The 19,315-nt window shown below is 30.7% G+C and overlaps 2 protein-coding genes across 6 annotated transcripts in view; one reads left to right on the plus strand and one right to left on the minus strand.

The window, feature by feature from the left end:
* LOC132947066 (FGGY carbohydrate kinase domain-containing protein) overlaps nt 1-19,315 on the plus strand; it is a 44,406-nt gene that overhangs the window by 6,125 nt on the left and 18,966 nt on the right. For 3 of the 5 annotated variants that reach the window (XM_061017245.1, XM_061017247.1, XM_061017243.1), the window contains exons 3-10: nt 12,131-12,320; nt 12,805-12,916; nt 13,944-14,187; nt 14,685-14,812; nt 14,915-15,094; nt 15,802-16,003; nt 16,557-16,707; nt 18,122-18,196. In XM_061017245.1, the coding sequence (XP_060873228.1) occupies nt 12,147-12,320; nt 12,805-12,916; nt 13,944-14,187; nt 14,685-14,812; nt 14,915-15,094; nt 15,802-16,003; nt 16,557-16,707; nt 18,122-18,196 (1,266 nt within the window). In that variant the 5' untranslated portion in view covers nt 12,131-12,146. Of the gene's footprint in view, nt 1-328; nt 505-12,035; nt 12,059-12,130; nt 12,321-12,804; nt 12,917-13,943; nt 14,188-14,684; nt 14,813-14,914; nt 15,095-15,801; nt 16,004-16,556; nt 16,708-18,121; nt 18,197-19,315 lie in introns of those variants that run through there. The other 2 variants (XM_061017244.1, XM_061017246.1) reach the window with 2 other exon arrangements.
* Nucleotides 2,610-6,397, minus strand: LOC132947070 (uncharacterized). The gene is made up of 2 exons (XM_061017259.1): nt 6,238-6,397; nt 2,610-3,470 (listed from the first exon to the last, which is right to left on the minus strand). The coding sequence occupies exons 1-2, from the start codon at nt 6,292-6,294 to the stop codon at nt 2,865-2,867; spliced, it is 663 nt and encodes a 220-aa protein (XP_060873242.1). The 5' UTR covers nt 6,295-6,397; the 3' UTR covers nt 2,610-2,864.

Here is a 19,315-nt window from a genome sequence, read left to right on the forward strand (position 1 = left end):
GTAAGACGTAACAATGTATTGAAATTGCTATTTTTATGAATGTTACTGTAGAAGTGTAAAATGTGTTATATCGACGGAATCAGCATAGATACCAAACTTATGAAAGATCGTATAGTTAAGCATTATCCTCCACTATATTATACAACAGATCATCGGGTTCTGATAATTTAATCTGACTGCTTCAAACGCTCATTAAAATAATAGTAAAAATGATAATGAGTAATGACAATAATGAATTATATCAGTTATTATTGTTACTTATAAATCTCTAAATATTTAATTGTGCTACATATTTGTATCGAACATTGAACCATATCAATTAACTCTTATCGGGCCGAATAGCAATTTTTTCAATTTGTCAGCAGAGATTTTATTAAAAGTCAGTTGTCTTTGTGTACGCTACCCACACGTTATTAAAGAATATAATTTGTTTTCTCAGTGTAATTAACCATTATTATTGTATACATCGGCCACTGCGGTATTTGGTAATACGATATTAATACGGTAATAATTTTATATTATTGTAAGTTAGGATTTGTATTTATAATTTTTAATATCTCTAACAGTGCCTATAGGTACAAGTAAGTTAAATGTAAAGAATTTTATATGTTTCCATAAGCAGGGCCGGATTTTAACTTTAAGGGGCCCGAGGCAAAGAAGATTTTCTGAGTTGTCCATAAAAAAATTGTATACTAATTACCGAGTGCAAAATATATTTTTAATTTTAGTTATAAATAAATATGTATGTTATCTACATAGTTTTATAAATATTTCATACAGTAATGTATAACCTGTATAAATGTAGTTATATGTATATTTATATAAAATAATCTAAGGTTAAAACGTGTTGGAATAAAAACCAATGTAATTAAATATATTGTTATAACATTTACAAATTGAGTATACTTCCTTGATTTTTTCCCACACAAAGTCATCTATTATATCGTCAAATTACAATCTGTCCTATGCAATATCACTTTCAATTCTCATAAATGATAAATAATTGAAACGATCTTTATGCAAAATAACCAAAGCCCTATATTACGTCTCAATCACAAATTATTATACTCTCCATAAAGATCTATCTATCCAAACAATAAAAAAACGTCGCCAAGATTTTCAAAAGCATAGCATTCCAATCTCCTCAACCGCCGCAACCAGATCTCAGAACTATCTGTTCTCACTATTTCCGGTGACCCCAGAAAGCGCCTAAAACGAACGTGGTGTCGTGATCTACTAATTGACTAATCACCAATTTTACATGTTATGAAGTTCCATCTTCAATGAAATTGTTGGCCACTTCAAACAAGCCCCCTGTCTGAAATGTTGTAAATTTAATTATATTCTATGTTTTCTAATAATTTTTATAAATTCACAACCTCACTAGTGCTTAAAGTAAAAATAATACTTTATAGATTGTAAAATTACTGGATTAAAAATAAAAAGAAGATAATTTGCTGTTGTTACTTGTTGTTGTATACTTGTACAACTTGAACCCACATATGTACCTAATACCTTTAGCATATATTAATTTATAATTTTCCACCTCGTTTAATTGTTTTCCACGAGGTCATTTGTAACCTGCAGATATTATAATAGTATAGTAAATATATGATAATAGGATTAAAATACAAAATAATATCCGGGGATAATAACTTGTACAATAGGAGTGAAACAAATTTACGGGCGTTTTACCCTTTCATAAGTTCAACCACCGTCTATTTAATATTGATTATTGATCGTTTAAACAAAGCTGCCGACAGCAGTTAAACTTTAATATGATTAGAGTCAATTGACCATTCGTAAAACTTAATATAAAAAATACTATTATATCTAGGGCACCGGGCACCTTACCTAATGAAACTCTATCGATGATATTTACATTTTAAATTGAGTTATAGGTATAACTATTATAATAATTTTAAAGTGATCACAGATCGCTTTAAAATTTAAATATCAATGATAGCCTTTATATGATGCCCAAGATAATATTCTAAATTTCTAAGTTTTCAACAATCGTTAACTTAGTGTGTGTACTTACTTCATAAATTCATAATTGAGCAAAACATTATTTTAATAAATTACTTTACATACATTACACACACTTTATAAAGTATACTACATACATTTACTAGGTAGCTTTTTGATTAGCACACAAAACACGTTTATAAGTAATTTGTAAGTTATTAATACATGAAGTAAACTATAATATACTATTGTATGTGCAATGTACAGTCCAATTAAAAAAAGTAATTATTGATTATTAGGATCTCCCACCACCTTTAACAAATTCCCGATTCAAACCCCACTTATCTTGAGTAGACTCACCCGATGTTTCAGTCAAGCATAATAATATTGCTACACGATATAGATATCTGATATATCACTGTAGACAGTGTACCAGTTTTATTTGTTATTCAATCATTTCAATTATTTTCGTTTTGTCTTCTCGGTCAAATTTTCTTGTTAATATGATGCGAGTCCGTTTTTTTTATCTATAGTGAAACGTGTTTTTGTTGCACAACATATAGGGCCACGATACACGATAGTACACACGTAATTAGGTAAATAGCACAAGGGATATTGTTTTAGAAAAAATAAATAATATATCATTCGTTAATCAGTTGAGTATATTTAGAACAAAATAAAATAATAATAACAATAGTAATAACGATAATATTTATAAGGACAATGTAGTGAGTGTTGAGTCAGATATCCCTAATGTGTAATTGTACCTACTGTACAAAAAACTGAAAACGACTGTCAAAAGGGTAGGCAAGTGAGATTTCAAATTTTTTTTTTAAATATGCACTTTATATTTATCTATAAGTATAATATATCACTAGTCTGTATAGACGCGCTTATTAAAAACGTCGAAAGAAACTTCCAACCTTATTCATGGCTCCCATAGCCACCTTGGTGGGAGAATTGGTTAGCCCCCTAATCCTCTGCTTGATCAGTTCCTCGTTTTCGGATGGTTTTAACAGACCCTCGAAGGCTTTCACCACTTTGAACAGTCGGCCTCTAATCTCGGGCTCCTTGAGCAAGTCGACGGACCGGGCGGTGGTGTGCTTGATATAGTCTCGGATCTCTGGAGTATTCGCGATGCGATCGATAACCGTCTTTGTCTCTCTGAATTTGTCGGACGTCGTGTCCACCTCCCTCACGATGAACGCCAGCATCTTGTTCATCATACCCACCGAGTAATGGGCGTTCTGGTTGGTGGTCATCACATCGGCGAAGTTAAAAATGGCCCGCGTCGTGTCCGAGCACACTTCGTCGGAGCCTAATTCTTTACCTGTATTACACGTTAGTGCCATCAGCTGCATAGCCGCCTGGTTACTAAATGCTTTGTCCCAGATCTTCGATTTGTATTCATCGCACTGACGGTGCTCCATCTGTAATTCGACAGACGCTTCTTCCTGCTCATCGTACAGTTCATCGTCAGACGAACCACCGCAACTAGCTTCCTGTGCACACACAACATATTATAATATTCATAATATATGATTATATATATACACACACATATTATACAGAATACCTATAGCTCTCTGACATCACATATTATATGGTTATAAGTAATTATTTGTTCGGTAGGAACGATACATACCAATCGGTCCCCCCCCCCCCCCACAAAAAAAAATCACGGTTTAATCAATTGAAAGTCAATAGGCGCAAATAACCTAAATTGAGACACCATGCACATCATCCAGCTATATAGTTATCGACATTGGTACTAATATAATTTATTGTAGCTTAGTAATTAAAATATTTTTTTATTTCAATAAAACGCATGCAGTAATAAATTTACAATATAATCGATATGTATATCGTTAAATAATAATATATATATATATGGGGGACGGAGTGGCCGACCCGAGTTCAATACCTCGGTCGCGGACTGCATTTTTCGTGGGGCAAGTCACGGTGCCCGAAGAACAAGTGCTGCCATCCCCCACCCGGGCATGGGAGATACCTACAAGTGGCCAAATTAAAAATTCTGCCAAAACAAACACACACGTGTAAACAAAATATACAGTACCCTCCCCTACAGTACCACAGGCTAATGACCTAGTAATCGAAGCCTTAACCCTAATAAAAAAAAATATATATATATTATAATAATTAAGATAAAGGAATCTAGTGCTCTGGTAGTCTGGTCCATGGTCGACCTCAGTACAATTATGAATCATCTCCATAGGAACAATTTTCCGGGGGAGGGGTGGGTAGAATTGTTCCAGTAACACGGACCCTGATAGTTACATTTTAAACTAAAACAAGGTTAAAAACTGGCATGCTACGGATAAAACTTGACGTTAACTCCCCCCTTACTAAGCCCCCCCACCCCCCTAATTACGCCTATGAACATTTCCTAATACTAAAATAACGTTCTGTTATGTAAACTGATGGGTATATAATCGTATCGAGCTGCAGTGTATAACTTATCAGACATCCTATACGACTGCAAAAACAACGCTTTCAATTGTTTTTTTTTTCAATAATTTTTATTGGGTCTTATTCCAAAATTATAGAAAAAAATGACATTTAGTAATGAGAAGGTGAGTTTTTTTTCTGGGTTTAATAGTTCTCTGCAATAGCCTCTCCCTATTTGCGCCAACAATTCTAACTGTAGACAAATTATAAGTTTTATTTAAATAGATAAAAACCTTAGGTTAACATTTTCCCACACGTTGTAGTGTATAAAATACCTACGTATACCTACTACCTACCTATTATAATATGCGCGTTAATCCGTGTCGGTGTTGTCGGTATTATCTATGAATATTCAACGAGACTATACGTTGTACAATAAATAACAATATTGGTAAACGAATGTAAAGCGGCTTTGAAAATTAAAACACGGTTGTTAAATATTGTATCAACGCTTTGTTTGACCCGTTCTCTTTATGTATATAATAACAGTTTATCAAAGATATACAGTACAGCGATAAAAAAAAACAGACTCCTAGTTCTAAATTTAACATTTTAGATGTGCATTTAAAGACATGTTTTATGAAGAACAGAAAAAAAAATATAATATATTTGGTATGATTCTCAATAATTTCAAATTGAAACGTCGCATCTCGAATACGCACATCCCATCTGTGCAGTCAGTTTGATTCACTTGTTCACTACCCATTTCTAGTAATATATTAGACCCTATTTGATAGATTTTATTTTTCAAAAAAAACCTATTATTGTTATCAGGAATGGTTTGTTGTAGGGCACATGCGACATCGTAGAAATGTGTATAGGCGGTGTCTGATGTGGGATACACGTGCGGTACTCGCCGAGTTCGTCGACCTGCGACCATATTTAAAGCGAAACATCCCATACTCATTGCAGCAAACGATTATGGTCTTATGATATCAGATATTTATATATTTTACAATATATACAGGATGATTCACCGAGCATGCTCCTCACCACCATCTGTCCTTAATTAATTAATTTATTCAAATTCTGATTTTTGGAATTTTTAAGTATAAAAATTTAAGTATTTAAGTATAAAAACCATGTTTTAAGGGCTATATATTATAATAATCAAATACTTAGATTTTTACATAATTTAAGGCATGCACTGTGATGACACAAACGAGAACCAACCTTTTTTTACTGTAAACTATCAAGCAGATGATTTGTTTGAAAATGTTGATGTATCTACATTTAAATCAACATTTGAACAAGTAGTATATGATTTATTAAAACAAACATACGTACCTACTAAGAAATAAGGGTAATAGTCATTAAAAATGAATTCACAAGACTATTAAATAGATGCAATGTTTAGTCTTTAAAATTATTAATTTGTATAATATTATATGGTAATTACGTGTTTTAATAAATATATATATATATATAATATATATATTATATGATATGCATAGTGTATAATAGTTAATAATTTTAATATTACCTATCAATTATTATCCTTAGTATTTACAAATTTAATAAATAACTCAAATACTACTCGTTCGAATTTCGGTTTAAATACATCAATAGTTAAAAAAAGTTATCTGCCTATAACAATATACAGTAAAAAATACACATTGAAATAAAATATGTTGGTATCGCCACAGGACACTCGCCTGCATAAATGGTATATAAAAATATAAGTATTCAAAAATAAGGTCATTAAACTCAAAAATCGTAGTGTGACGATTCATTATCAAAGCAAAAATTGAGATCGTACTCAGCGAATCATCCTGTATAATATAGTTTGTTTGTTTTTACCTGTACTACAGCTATGGCTATTGCCATGACGGCTACGTATAATTTGTAACTTCCCATGTTGTAAATAATCGCTATCGCACTGGATGCACGACGAGATATTTGTTTGAACAAACTTTTGATAAAAAATTACTAGGTTTTATACTTTGTGAAACGGTATTGCACAAGTGTTTTAACATATGCTTTGTTTAAATGGTTAGTAAATATAATATATTGGGGAAAAAAAAATTTAAAACGTTTAAAAAATGCCTTATTATACGCTATTTGGGTTTGTTGCAATACAAAAAAAATAAATAATAATTGAGAAAATTAGAAAAATTACTAACACATCTGGTAAACGTAACGCAGAATTAGTCGTAACACCCTGCAACAATACAAACCTATTTTGGTGGGTAGGATAATATTTTGTTTAAACTATACTGATGGCAAACGTCAAGTTTTAGTAACAAAAAAATATTATAAATAATCGCGATAAACTCTATATATATTTGGATGGTAAAAATACCACTCAACACATCTTAATCTATAGAGGTCGGAAATCTGATGCCATTTTTTTTTTTGTTACGACATGATGATTATAGTTATTATGCTATTGCATACGTATTTGTGGATTCCGATATAATATAGTACAATATTTACATATTATTATTACTTGTACACGCAGGAATTTGTTGTGTCATTGTACGAAATATTATGTATGGGTAGCTCGTGGCTGACGTGTGATAATAAACCAGAATCGTCGACGCTTATCATTCCAAAAACACTTTGTCAATTGTGTTTATGTATTTGCGTGTGTATTCATAACTACTATAGGTATTAAACTTGAAAATTTCAAATTTGGCCTTTTTTCAATCATTGTATTGTTTATTTAAATAATGTAATATAATATAATTCGTTATTAAAATCAATCCGGTTTTACTCATCTTATAAACTGCAATATTAAAATATAGGAATATTGAGTATTACTATACATAAATGAAAAATGAATGATTTTATCAATATCTGCGTAATTTATTTTCAAAATCTAAAATTTTCGTCTTTAGAAATCATGCATAGGTACATATAGCTGCTATAGTATTCAAACATTTAATAATATGAGTAATAACTAATAATTATTATACAATAATGTATTTAATGTAGGTACGAGGTACCTATCGTTATATATACTTTTATCATATATATATTATATGTAATCGTATTTACACATATATTTTATTATATATATATATAACTATTATGAAAAGTAAAATATGTATTTTTAGAGATTGTCGTACCTACTATGTAATTTAAAATTTCAAAGAGATACATTTTGTTACAAAAATCTCTTTAATATGCACTTTTAAAAATAATAATGTTAATTATTATCGTACTTTTGTTATGACTCAACAAATTCAATAATAATATTTATTTATTTTTCTCAAAATGCTATATTATGTCTTCTGTGTCAATTAGAACAATAAGCTCAAGTGATAAATATAAGATAAATAATGACGTAGAAAAAAAAGACGGAGAGAAGAGGTTGCCCGACGGAGGTAATTCACTGTGAATATTAATTAATAAAATAACCATTGGCGTAGGCGTGATGATTTTTTTTGGGGGGCTATAGCATTTTTTTTCGTGGTATGTCGGACTTTCTTGCTAATTACTTCGCAAAGGGCTATAATGATTCGGATACAGAACATAATATTTTACAAATATAACTATAGAAAAATATAAAGGAAAAAAATATAAAAAGGATTAAAGAAGCCCATTTTAAAGTAAAATATAAATAAAAAGTATACCATACATCATATTATTATCAAATACCTACATGCTTTGTATTTGAATTATATATAAAAAAAATAATATTTTAAATTGGAAATTATTACTATAGTATGAGGTTTAAACGGCTACTTTTTTAGGCAAATATATTAAGAACATCTTCAGGATGAATAGTATTAGCTAAGTCCCTTTCAATATGAAGTAACGATAGGTTTGAAAATCTATCGTTAGTCATAGAATTTCTAAGCCATGTTTTTATTTGCCATAATAATAGAAAATGTTTTCAGTTCTCATATAACATGGACGTATAAAACAGTAAACTTTTACACAGGGGGCTAAACAGATTTCCGAGGGCTTAATATAATTCTGGAGGGAGCTATAGCCTCCTTAGCCCCACCATTATACGCCTATGAAAATAGTGATAGTTACTAATAAACACTAGTATCTAATGCATTCATAATATAGAAAACGAAATGTTATAATATTAAATGAATTATAATTTATAACCATAATATGGTATTATGATCATATTATAATATTAGTAGGAGCGTATAATAACCTGTTATACTAATATTTAATATAAAAGTAATATTTTCCTAACATCAAAGTTATAAAATAATTCAAATGAAAACTTTTTAGTACCGCTGTTATTCATTATTTTTTAGTTAACAACACTTGAAAACATTTTTTATATAAAAAAGACATTGGTACTTCAAGATCAAAACTTGCAGCTCAATTTCTAATGCTTATATAGTTATATATAAGCGCCACGAACTTACTTATAACGTACTACGGTACGTCAGTACGTATTGACTTATAAAATATAAGTTAATAACAGATAGGTACCTACTATCAAAAGAACAATTTACATGCCTTTTCTAAGACCCACGTGGTACTATGGCATTCAACTTTGGAGTTCTGCCAAACCATTAAATACTAGAACAATACAGGCATTCCAGTCTATATGTCTACGATTAATATCAGGTGCCCCCTGGTTTATTACCAATGTATCACTTCGTAAAGACATCTGCATTCCAACCTTAAATAATCTTGCTAAGATCACCTAAAAAAAACACACAAAACATACAGTACTCACTCAAATCCTATAATCACTCAACTATCATCCAAACAAATTCCAGGTAATCCACCTAGGCGCCTGAAAAGGAACTGGGATACTTGGTATAGAGTTATACTATCTCTTTAAATCGCTTTCCACGGGGTGCCGCCACTGGGTGACTTCCCTCTCCCGTCAATCAAATCTCATCAAATTTACTTATTGTAGAACATGTAAATACAGATTGTAAATATTATATAAATGTTTATTCAATAAAAAAAAGGCACCTACTATAGTAATATTGTATAGGTATGAAATTATATTATAATATTGCGATTTTGTTTTTGGTAAAAATTATTTCAACATACCGTATTACTTAAGTACTAACAATATAATAATAAATCAGTAGGTAACAGCAATATAAATAAGAAATAGTAATAATATCCTTAGAAATATATGCTGACTGCCTCCACACAGAATCGGCTTTCATCGTTGGTAGGTATGCAATGATGTATCATTGAACTAAAATGTATCTGTTATCTCATCATAACACTCATGCTGAGCAAAGCAACTTCCCTGACTTTAAGTCTAAAAAATATCGTTCATATTTCATATTATCACGAAGACTGCACGAATTATGTATGGGTATCAATGTATCGTCTGGCCGTAAATTGCTTCACGATGAACATATTGTGCCAAACAAAGCCGTTACTTATTATTATTCAATCACTCAATTCTTCGTTGTATACTGAATTCCTTCCCTATATGGTTAATATTAGAGAATATAGCGATTTATATTTCAGATAATAAAGTTTCATGTTGCCTTCAATAGTAAGCAAAAGACAGTTCAATGCCTTGTAACAAATTATTTTATAAATTTTTTTTCTAAATAAGTAGACGACCATGCAAAACGAAAACAAAAGTATCTGCAACCATGCAATATATTAATACATACCTGATAAGTGTATTTTAAACATTAAGCACTTTACGCGGAGATCGTTTGAAATGTAATTTGATCGAATTGCAATTGCACTTACTTTTGTCGAATTGCACTCGGGACAGCAAAAGGTCAATGTTCGAACGTTGCACTCGTTTCGATCACTACATAACACCTATTAATTAACGAATTCCAGTCGGCGCTCTGAATAATAATTTGTATTTTTAATACCTAAAGTTTATTGTTTTTATTTTAACATTCCCATCAAATTTTTTTATTATGACATCGATGTACAATAGTACTTAATTAGCTTGTACACTACTATATACCGGTATTTTGAATTAAATTTATGATTTTTGGCTTTGAAAGTAATTATCTGTAAATTGTTTAACTGTTTTTATAAATAAAAATTAAACTTTTAGCCAGTTATTAATATATTAAGTATACTGTAAACTTAATGACTTAAGTGCATAATGTCCATTTATAGACTTTTTATAATTTTAAAATTAGTAGGTACTTATTTAATTTTAAATAGGTACCGATACTTTGAGAGAGTATTCAAAATAGGTAATACTTCCAAGTATGTACCTACTACCTAGCTGTTTTAAAAATATTTAAAATATGGATGTAAGTACTTGAGTATTGAGTATTTTAATATGTTTATTGAATTACATTTACTCAAATATATTTTACAAGACTGTATACCTAGACACCTAGTACCTACTTAATGTCTTAATACATAATGAGACTAGTACAATAAAATTATAAAATCATTGTACAAGATTCGAATTGTCGTGTATCGAGTCATCTTATGAACAGTGAATTCTGATTTATATTGGCAGTATCGCCAAATATTATTCTCATGAACCTTAGATTTATTTTTACGTATCGGCGGCGGTCATCGTACGTGCTTTTTACCACATGATGATTGATGAATAATTTACGCCTTGGTAAACTATTAAAATACACTAACACGGCGTATACTATTCCAGTTTGCTCCAGAGTGAGATTTTCAACGAGCGATGGAAACATAATATTTTAAGTCACAATTTTTTCAAGGTATTTTAATTAATGTTGAACACGCTAATTATCAAAAAAGATATTATAACGTTCTTGAAAATATTTTTTTAAATAATTGTAAGACGTTACAAAACAACATACTTGATAAAAAAAATTATATTTTCATGATTATGAAATTTAAGTTTTATAATTTTTTTAAATAATAAATTGACAATATCCATTTTTAATTTTATATTCCGAAACAAACTAAGTATTTATTTGGATTATTTGTATGAAAAAAATTTAGGACGAGTAGTCACTTAATAAGTTATAAGTAGGTAGGTGTTTAAAGTATTGATGACTGGTGTAGTGAAAAATATTTTACGGGTTAGGTACACGCCGTACACCTGCGTGTCATAACACTCCGCTCATCGTCTAAACTTTAAATATTCAAATCATAATCTACTCGTCCAAAATCCGATTTTAATAAATCAAAGTATATACCCCAAAAAATAATCTGATTTTTAATAAGGAATTAAAAATTTATGTTGTCTTTAAAATGAGTAAAAACTTAAAAACAACATATATAACGATAAATAATATGATTATTTTTTTAAATCTTGTTTTGTAACTAAATGTTTTCAAAATGTTGATGAAGTATTGAACTTTCTGCTGATATAACAACGACACAGTATAGGTTGGAAAATCAGTTTTCTTCTTATTATTATTATTGTAATGTTTTTTACAATTGCATAACCTATAAATAGATAGGTCTATTATTTGATTTATGTATAGAAAATAGAAGGTACCTATAAACTGCATTTATAATAGATGCCTTAACCGGAAATTCTAGTTTATTCTTTAGGCAAAAAACATGTTTAGCATAATAAGCTGTTATCGTTAATGCGTTCGCATTCCTAATTATTGAAAGTATATAATGATTGACGCGCCTTCCTTCCAACGCAGGTGTATACGTGTAAGAACAATATTACGAGGTAAAGACGTATAGTATTAATATTATAATATATTATTATACAGTTGTTCAGTATAAATTTTAAATTTATCGTAAAAATGTTCGTGTACTATAATATTATGTTAATACTGTTTATTGTTATTATTATTTACCTATTTATTTTTTTTTTTAGTTTTAGAAACAATAATATGTATTTTGTTGGAGTGGACGTCGGGACGGGAAGTGTTCGGGCGGCATTAGTCGACGGTACAGGACGAATCCTAAAAAAATCTACCAATGCTATTCAAACGTGGAATCCCGAAGAAAACTTTTATCAACAATCGTCCGAAGACATATGGCGCAGTTGCTGTAAAGTCGTGCGGGTAAGAAACGAGAAACTATCACTAGGTATCTAATTTGTCTCTATACATAACACGACTATATTATTATTACACCAGTCTATATTATTCGAAAATTATCGATGACAATAATATGCTCTTTGGTATGTATAATACCTACCATGTTCAATATTAAACTTATATATGGATGCGGTATTCTGTATATGCAATAAATCTGCAGTAAGCCACCACGATTGATACCATACTAAACTGCGACATGTTAGGTATACATCTCTTTTCTCTCTTGTTTAAATGCAAGTTATTTCAACATTCAGAAGCATCTGTGCGAGTGAGAACCATATCAGTTCGTTGTGATGCTGGCCTAAAAGTGTGAGTTTAAGATTTAAGTTTCTAAGATATAGGAATGCAGTATCCATAGACCATAATACGTTAATATACCTCTAAATTGAACGCGATGCATATATGTATATAGTATATATATATATAATATGCATTGTGCATAATATAGGAAGTCACCGAAGGAGTATCATCGGAGGCGGTCGGAGGTATTGGATTTGATGCTACGTGTTCTCTGGTAGTCGTGGACAGTGATGGACAACCATTATCAGTAAGCAAAAATGGTAAGAATTTTTTGTTATACCTTACATAAATAGAGGTATATAATAATAATAATTACATTTAATAAATGCTCATAGAAAAATTAATGTTACTGTCCGGTAAACTTTTTTTTGTTTAAACATTTCTCAAGGCTATAACTAGCTGAAAAAGCGTAAAAATATATCGTAATTGATACTATTTATTACAAATCCTAATTTAAATATTTGGTGAAATTTCGAAGGTCTAAGATTATTAGTTTTTGAATTTATCGATAAAAATCGATTTTTTCAAAAATTGTATTTTTATAAAAATTACCACTTTTTTATATTTCTTGACGCTTTCTAAAATTATTTAAAATTTTCAATTTTGACCGAAAGTACCAACTAGAATACTAGATTTTCCAAAAAAGATGCTGATCTCAAAAATTGGAGCTTTTTTACTATCCAAAATTTGGCTGACAGACAGCAAAAAAAAATTTTAAAAATAACATTGTTATTAAATCAATACATTCTTTCGCTCCGCTCTGAATCTAAGATAAATGGTTGACCGTGTGTGTATGTGTCCTTTATGCATTCCTAAACAGCTGCACTGATTTTGATAAAAATGTTTGTGTGTATTTGAGTGGTTCCCGGGATGATTTAGATTCACAATTGGACCCGGTAGATCCAACTCGGGGAGGGGCTCAAACAGGGATTTTGAGATTTACAATGGACTTTTTTGTTTATAAATGGTTGCTATTGGTTATTGAAGAAATAATTAGTAGAAATTAATATTTATTATTTTATTGGTTTTGGCATTGGTTTATCGGGCAGATGAGGTACAAGCATATGCATTAATAAATCGAATTTTCACACATTGCCTACCAAGGTGGATGATTTGCACTTATAGCCGCTTGTCGGCGTTGTCCACGATCCAACGTAGTCTGATTGCCTACAAAGGTGGCTGAGTTATTGCAGCGAGTTATAGTCAAAAGGAGTGGAATAATCACAATTTTTAGGGGCAACAAAGTGCGCGGGATCAGCTAGTAAATATATAAATATATGATTATAGGAGAACGAGAACAAAATATAATACTGTGGATGGACCATAGGGCAAAGAAGGAAGCGGATTTCATCAACACAACGAATCATCGAGTGTTAAAGTATGTGGGAGGTAAAATATCGTTAGAAATGGAAACGCCGAAAATTCTTTGGCTAAAAAATAATCTACCAAAAAACACGTTTTGGAAAAAAGTGGGAAGGTTCTTCGATTTGCCCGACTTCCTTACTTGGAAAGCCACGGATGCCGTCTCCAGGTTGGTGTGCATAATAATATAATATTATTATATAGCAGTGGGTTTTACCCGCTTGATCACATAAGCTTCAGAAATAAGTCACAGACTGCAATAATTACCTATACTTGTAATAGTTAATTAAAATATAAATATATACCTATAGATAATAAAATATATATTAATCAATTTTGTGGAGCCAATAAAATTAATATAATAATGATATATGATTATAGTAAATTAATTAAAATTTGATCTGTTTTTGCTTTTTACTCAACTAAATATATAAACCAGTGGGTACTTTTATTATATTATATATTAATCAGTTTTAGTTTGTCTAAAACACATATATGGGTAGAAAAAAAAATAAAATAGGTTGTAAGCCCAATACCGTTGAAAATACCGTTGTATATTATACAATTTTAATATTATAGTAGGTATATCATAATGCTATAAAAATAGCAAATACATAAACCGACATCAGTGACTTGCTATATAAAAAAATACTGTTTCTTTTACAGGTCACTATGTACGGTTGTCTGCAAATGGACGTACTGTGCAGATCAGACGTTGGGTAGTGGTTGGGATCGCTCATATTTCGAAGAAATTGGTCTGGACGATTTGAGCCAAAACGATTGGTCGGCAATAGGTTAGTATCTGCATTCTTTCATCAGGTCACAATGTTTACCCGGCTATGACCACAGTGGTCGTTATTCTTTTAAATCAACACCATTTCTCTTTCGTAAAACAGGCAACGAAATATTTGAACCCGGACGACCATGTGGTGGCGGGCTGACCGAGAACGCAGCCCGTGAAATGGGACTAACCGTCGGGACTCCGGTGGCCACATCATTGATTGATGCACACGCCGGAGGACTGGGAATGATCGGGATTGGGTCAAAAAATCCCACTGAATTCAGACACCGATTGGGTGAGTATTATATACGTACTTATATTACTACGTGATTTTCGACTTTACGACTTCCAAGTTATATATTTTGTACCTCATCTTCTAAGTTTATAATAGGTATCTACTACCTACCCTACTGCAACATATTATATTAATATGCAAAATAATATCTTTTCTGATTTTTAAATGTAGAAATCAAAGCAATTAAAGAAATTGCAATAAAAAATATTGTAAAATAAGTATAGATATTAGTTGGTATACATATTTAATGCAAGTCATTATAGCATTATATAGCTATTTCTATTGCAACTCCGTGCCGCGCTGCACATGTCTTTTCCATAGATATAACTATATAAGTATATAACTACTTTCATAATATAGTAATATTGTATACAATATATACAGTTATATCTATAGACTATAGTAGAAACTTATTTATTATCTATTATAATTTGCACAATATTATATAAAATATATTAAATAGAGTTATTTTAATTTTATGTGATACAATTAGTAAAGATTGCATAAAAAACATAATTACTTTCATTTTTTACACACAACATTTGAAGAACCGCTTACAGCATATAGGTATGATACTTATCTAATAAACTGCATCTATAGGTACATAAAAAATAATATATCTGTGTTCTGTATGCGTTAACGCGTTATGCTATGGTATGCTATATAAAATGTATAATATATTTATGTTTATGCTAATGATTCTGCAGTGATGATTGGGGGCACGTCGACATGTCACATGTTACTCAGCGACCAAGAAGTGTTCGTAAACGGAGTCTGGGGACCATACTACGGTGCCATGGTACCGGGCCTGTGGCTTCTGGAAGGCGGCCAATCAGCCACGGGCAAGCTGATCGATCACGTGATCAACACTCATCCGGCCGCCAAACATCTGAACATCTCGGAAGACGTGTGAGTTTTATTATAATATAATAAATAATATAGGGCTGAAGAATTCTAGTACTTAAGATTCCCAAAATATGAATGCACTTGAAAAACAAGACGTATGTTCTAGTGCAGCGATTCTCAACCTATTTTTATATCCGCGTACCACCTACACAGCTTTAACATTTTCATGTATCACTTGACTAAATAACCTTTTTTTTCGGGATCAAAAATGTATACGTTATTTCACATGAATGTAATTTTATTTTATTGGGAACTACAAAATTATGACAATATAAGCATTTAATGCAAAAAAAAAAATTAAATATGTAAAATTATTATTAATTACTAATAAACCAAATAATATTTAATGTAAATAATGATCTATTTTTTTTATAAAGGGAGGTAAACGTCGTTTTTTAGACGAAAAGTAAAATAGTACATGCGTATATATACTACCCTGTACAGTGTACTTACATGGTAATTGCATTGGTTTAAGTTTTTCCATTTTTTTTTTTTTTTTACCGAATAATTTAATTTTTACTATTTACATTATTGTATCCATCCGCTTTTATATCAGGAGAGCGGAAGACTACCTGAACGGGTTACTCGTGAAAATGGCCGCAGACAGAGGTTTGGATGCAATCGATAGGTTGACCGAAGAGTTTCACGTATATCCTGATTTTCACGGCAACCGATCGCCTGTAGCGGATCCCACGCTTAAAGGAATGGTACGTGTGGGCTTTTAAGAAAATGCCACAATATTTGTTATATATTACAAATGAAAAACATAAAAGTTATGCTATCAAAGATGATCAAAGTTATAAGTTTAGCAGTTTATTAAAAAAACAAGTTAGGAAAGCTTATTAAAAAAAAATATTTGATTTTATTGTTGAATATTAAATCCGGGGGGATAGGTCCACTGGGAAATCGGGAGTCTCCCGGTAGGCCTTAATGTATATAATCCTCAGTAGCTCCAACCCCCAAAATGTTTTTGAAAATTATAATTTCATAATACTAGTTCTAGTACCGGCTATGCAATATTCAGGTATATTTTTATACCTCATTAGGGGACTGTGTATACTCGTCGATAGTCGTATATGGGCGTATTATTTACCTATAAGTTATATACTTATATGTTACAGGTAATAGATACCTACTAAATAATGTATAAAATATTATAATAAAATGTATATATAAATAAATATGTACAATATTTTATGAATGATAAAAGTAAAAAGGTAGACAAGTGGGTACTGCTCTGCTGTACAGTAGTTGTAATGGATGTGTTATATTTGAATACAATGATAAACCATTGTATACGAAAAACGATTCTGAGCGGTTTGCGTAATCCTTATAATATTACTATTTTTTATTCGTTGCTATTGTACGATTGCTAGAATCCCCTTTAAATTAAAAATTTTCAAAACATGCAAAAAAACGATCTTATTCCGATTCAATAATCCATGAAACATGTCCTATATATTATAAAACGATCCGCGTAGCTTGCTTTGGAAAACAATGCAAAATGCATCGAAATCCCAGCAGTAATTGAGATTTAATTTAAAAAGCATTGGGAGCGAAGCGATCGGTTTTTTTATATAACAGGCCCTAAGTACCTATATGTGACTCTAATAAATATATCCCAGTAGAAAAAATAGTAGAAAAAATACTTATGTGCACATTAAATCACTTATTAACATTTTCTGATTTTCGAGTAACAATTATTTATTTTTTTTTTTTTAATTGATCTTGAGCCCGGCAGCTGAGGCTATTAGCTATTTTTAGTTTTTTACTGTAGGTTATTAAGTCGGTAGGGGGAAGAACACGTGTGTGTTTTGTTTGGCAGAATTTTTGATTGGGCACCCGTAGGTATCTGCCGTGCCCGGGTCCCGATGACGACACTTGTTCTCCAGACACCGTGACTTGTTCGAAGAAAAATGCCACCTATGGCCGAGGAATCAAACTCGAGTCGACTGCGTCGCAGCTGACGCCTTAGTCCGCTCGACCACTCCATCACCCTAACATTTATTATTAATACCTATTATAGTATTATATATCCGTTAGCTATCTATTTTACTTTACTCCAGACTGAACTGCAATATAAAATATAAATATTATATTATATTTAATGTTGTATTTTAGGTGGTCGGGTTGACGCTATCCGTGGACCAAGAGAACTTGGCACTTATTTATCTGGCAACGATACAGGCGCTGTGTGTAAGTATAATATAATTTAATATATATATTAGGGGTCTAGGCCAAAATAGCGAAACAATTTACCGCGAATGTAAAAATCGCGAATCAATAATAGCGTAAATAAAAACAGCGAATTTCAAAATAAGCGATCATGCATAATAACGAAACTTAAAATTATATATCATTTTAAATATCTCGCAGGGAAATAAATTTAGGACAAAACCCTATGCAGGTAGGTCACAATAATATCGTTATACCTACTGATATCGTCAATATGCTATCTTAATTATTATTTAACTTATACAATGGCATATACTAATGAAAATAAGAACTTCATAAAAGGTATAGCATATAATTTGTCACTGAATGTCTAAATATAATTATATTTAAATTGAATATAATTATTTTATTTAAAATTATTATTATTGCTACTATAAATACTTATTATTAGAACTTAACGATATTATAATTATAATGAATGTATTCAAAAAATATATAAGAGACAAATAAAACACTAAATATAATGATTTTTCATTTATATTGATCACTCCATATTTTATTGTATGCTTTACTTTTTTAAATTTATTAATCTCATTTATAAACTATGTATATCCATTTTTTATTTTAACAAATATGTTTGATTTTTACACTGTGTCATATAAGCAACCCGACAGACAGATGTTTCTCTTTTCGCTATTATGTATTTTCGCTCTTTTTTACAATTCGCTATTTTTATTTACGCTATTATTAATTCGCGATTTTTACATTCGCGGTAATTGTTTCGCTATTTTGGCCGGATACCATATATTAGGTATACTTACACTTTTTAAACAATATAATATAATATATTAAATCAATTTAAATTACATATTATAATCATATTGCAATGAATTAAAAATAGGGCCTAGTACTGCTAGCACTGGTATTACTATTGAGTGCAAAATAGGGGAATTGGTGACTCGGAACGGTCGGTGCGTCAGTCTATATGCGTGAAACATTTCACTTCTCTCGTGAGCCAGAGTCTTTTTATAATATGGTGTAACGGATGATATCCGTTTAATCACAACGTATATTAAATAATCAACAGATTTTGTTAATTAAAAAGTATAGTAAACAATAATATGATAAGTTATTCTGTGG

The sequence above is a fragment of the Metopolophium dirhodum genome, chromosome 6 (genome assembly GCF_019925205.1).
Source record: "Metopolophium dirhodum isolate CAU chromosome 6, ASM1992520v1, whole genome shotgun sequence".
NCBI lineage: Eukaryota > Metazoa > Arthropoda > Insecta > Hemiptera > Aphididae > Metopolophium > Metopolophium dirhodum.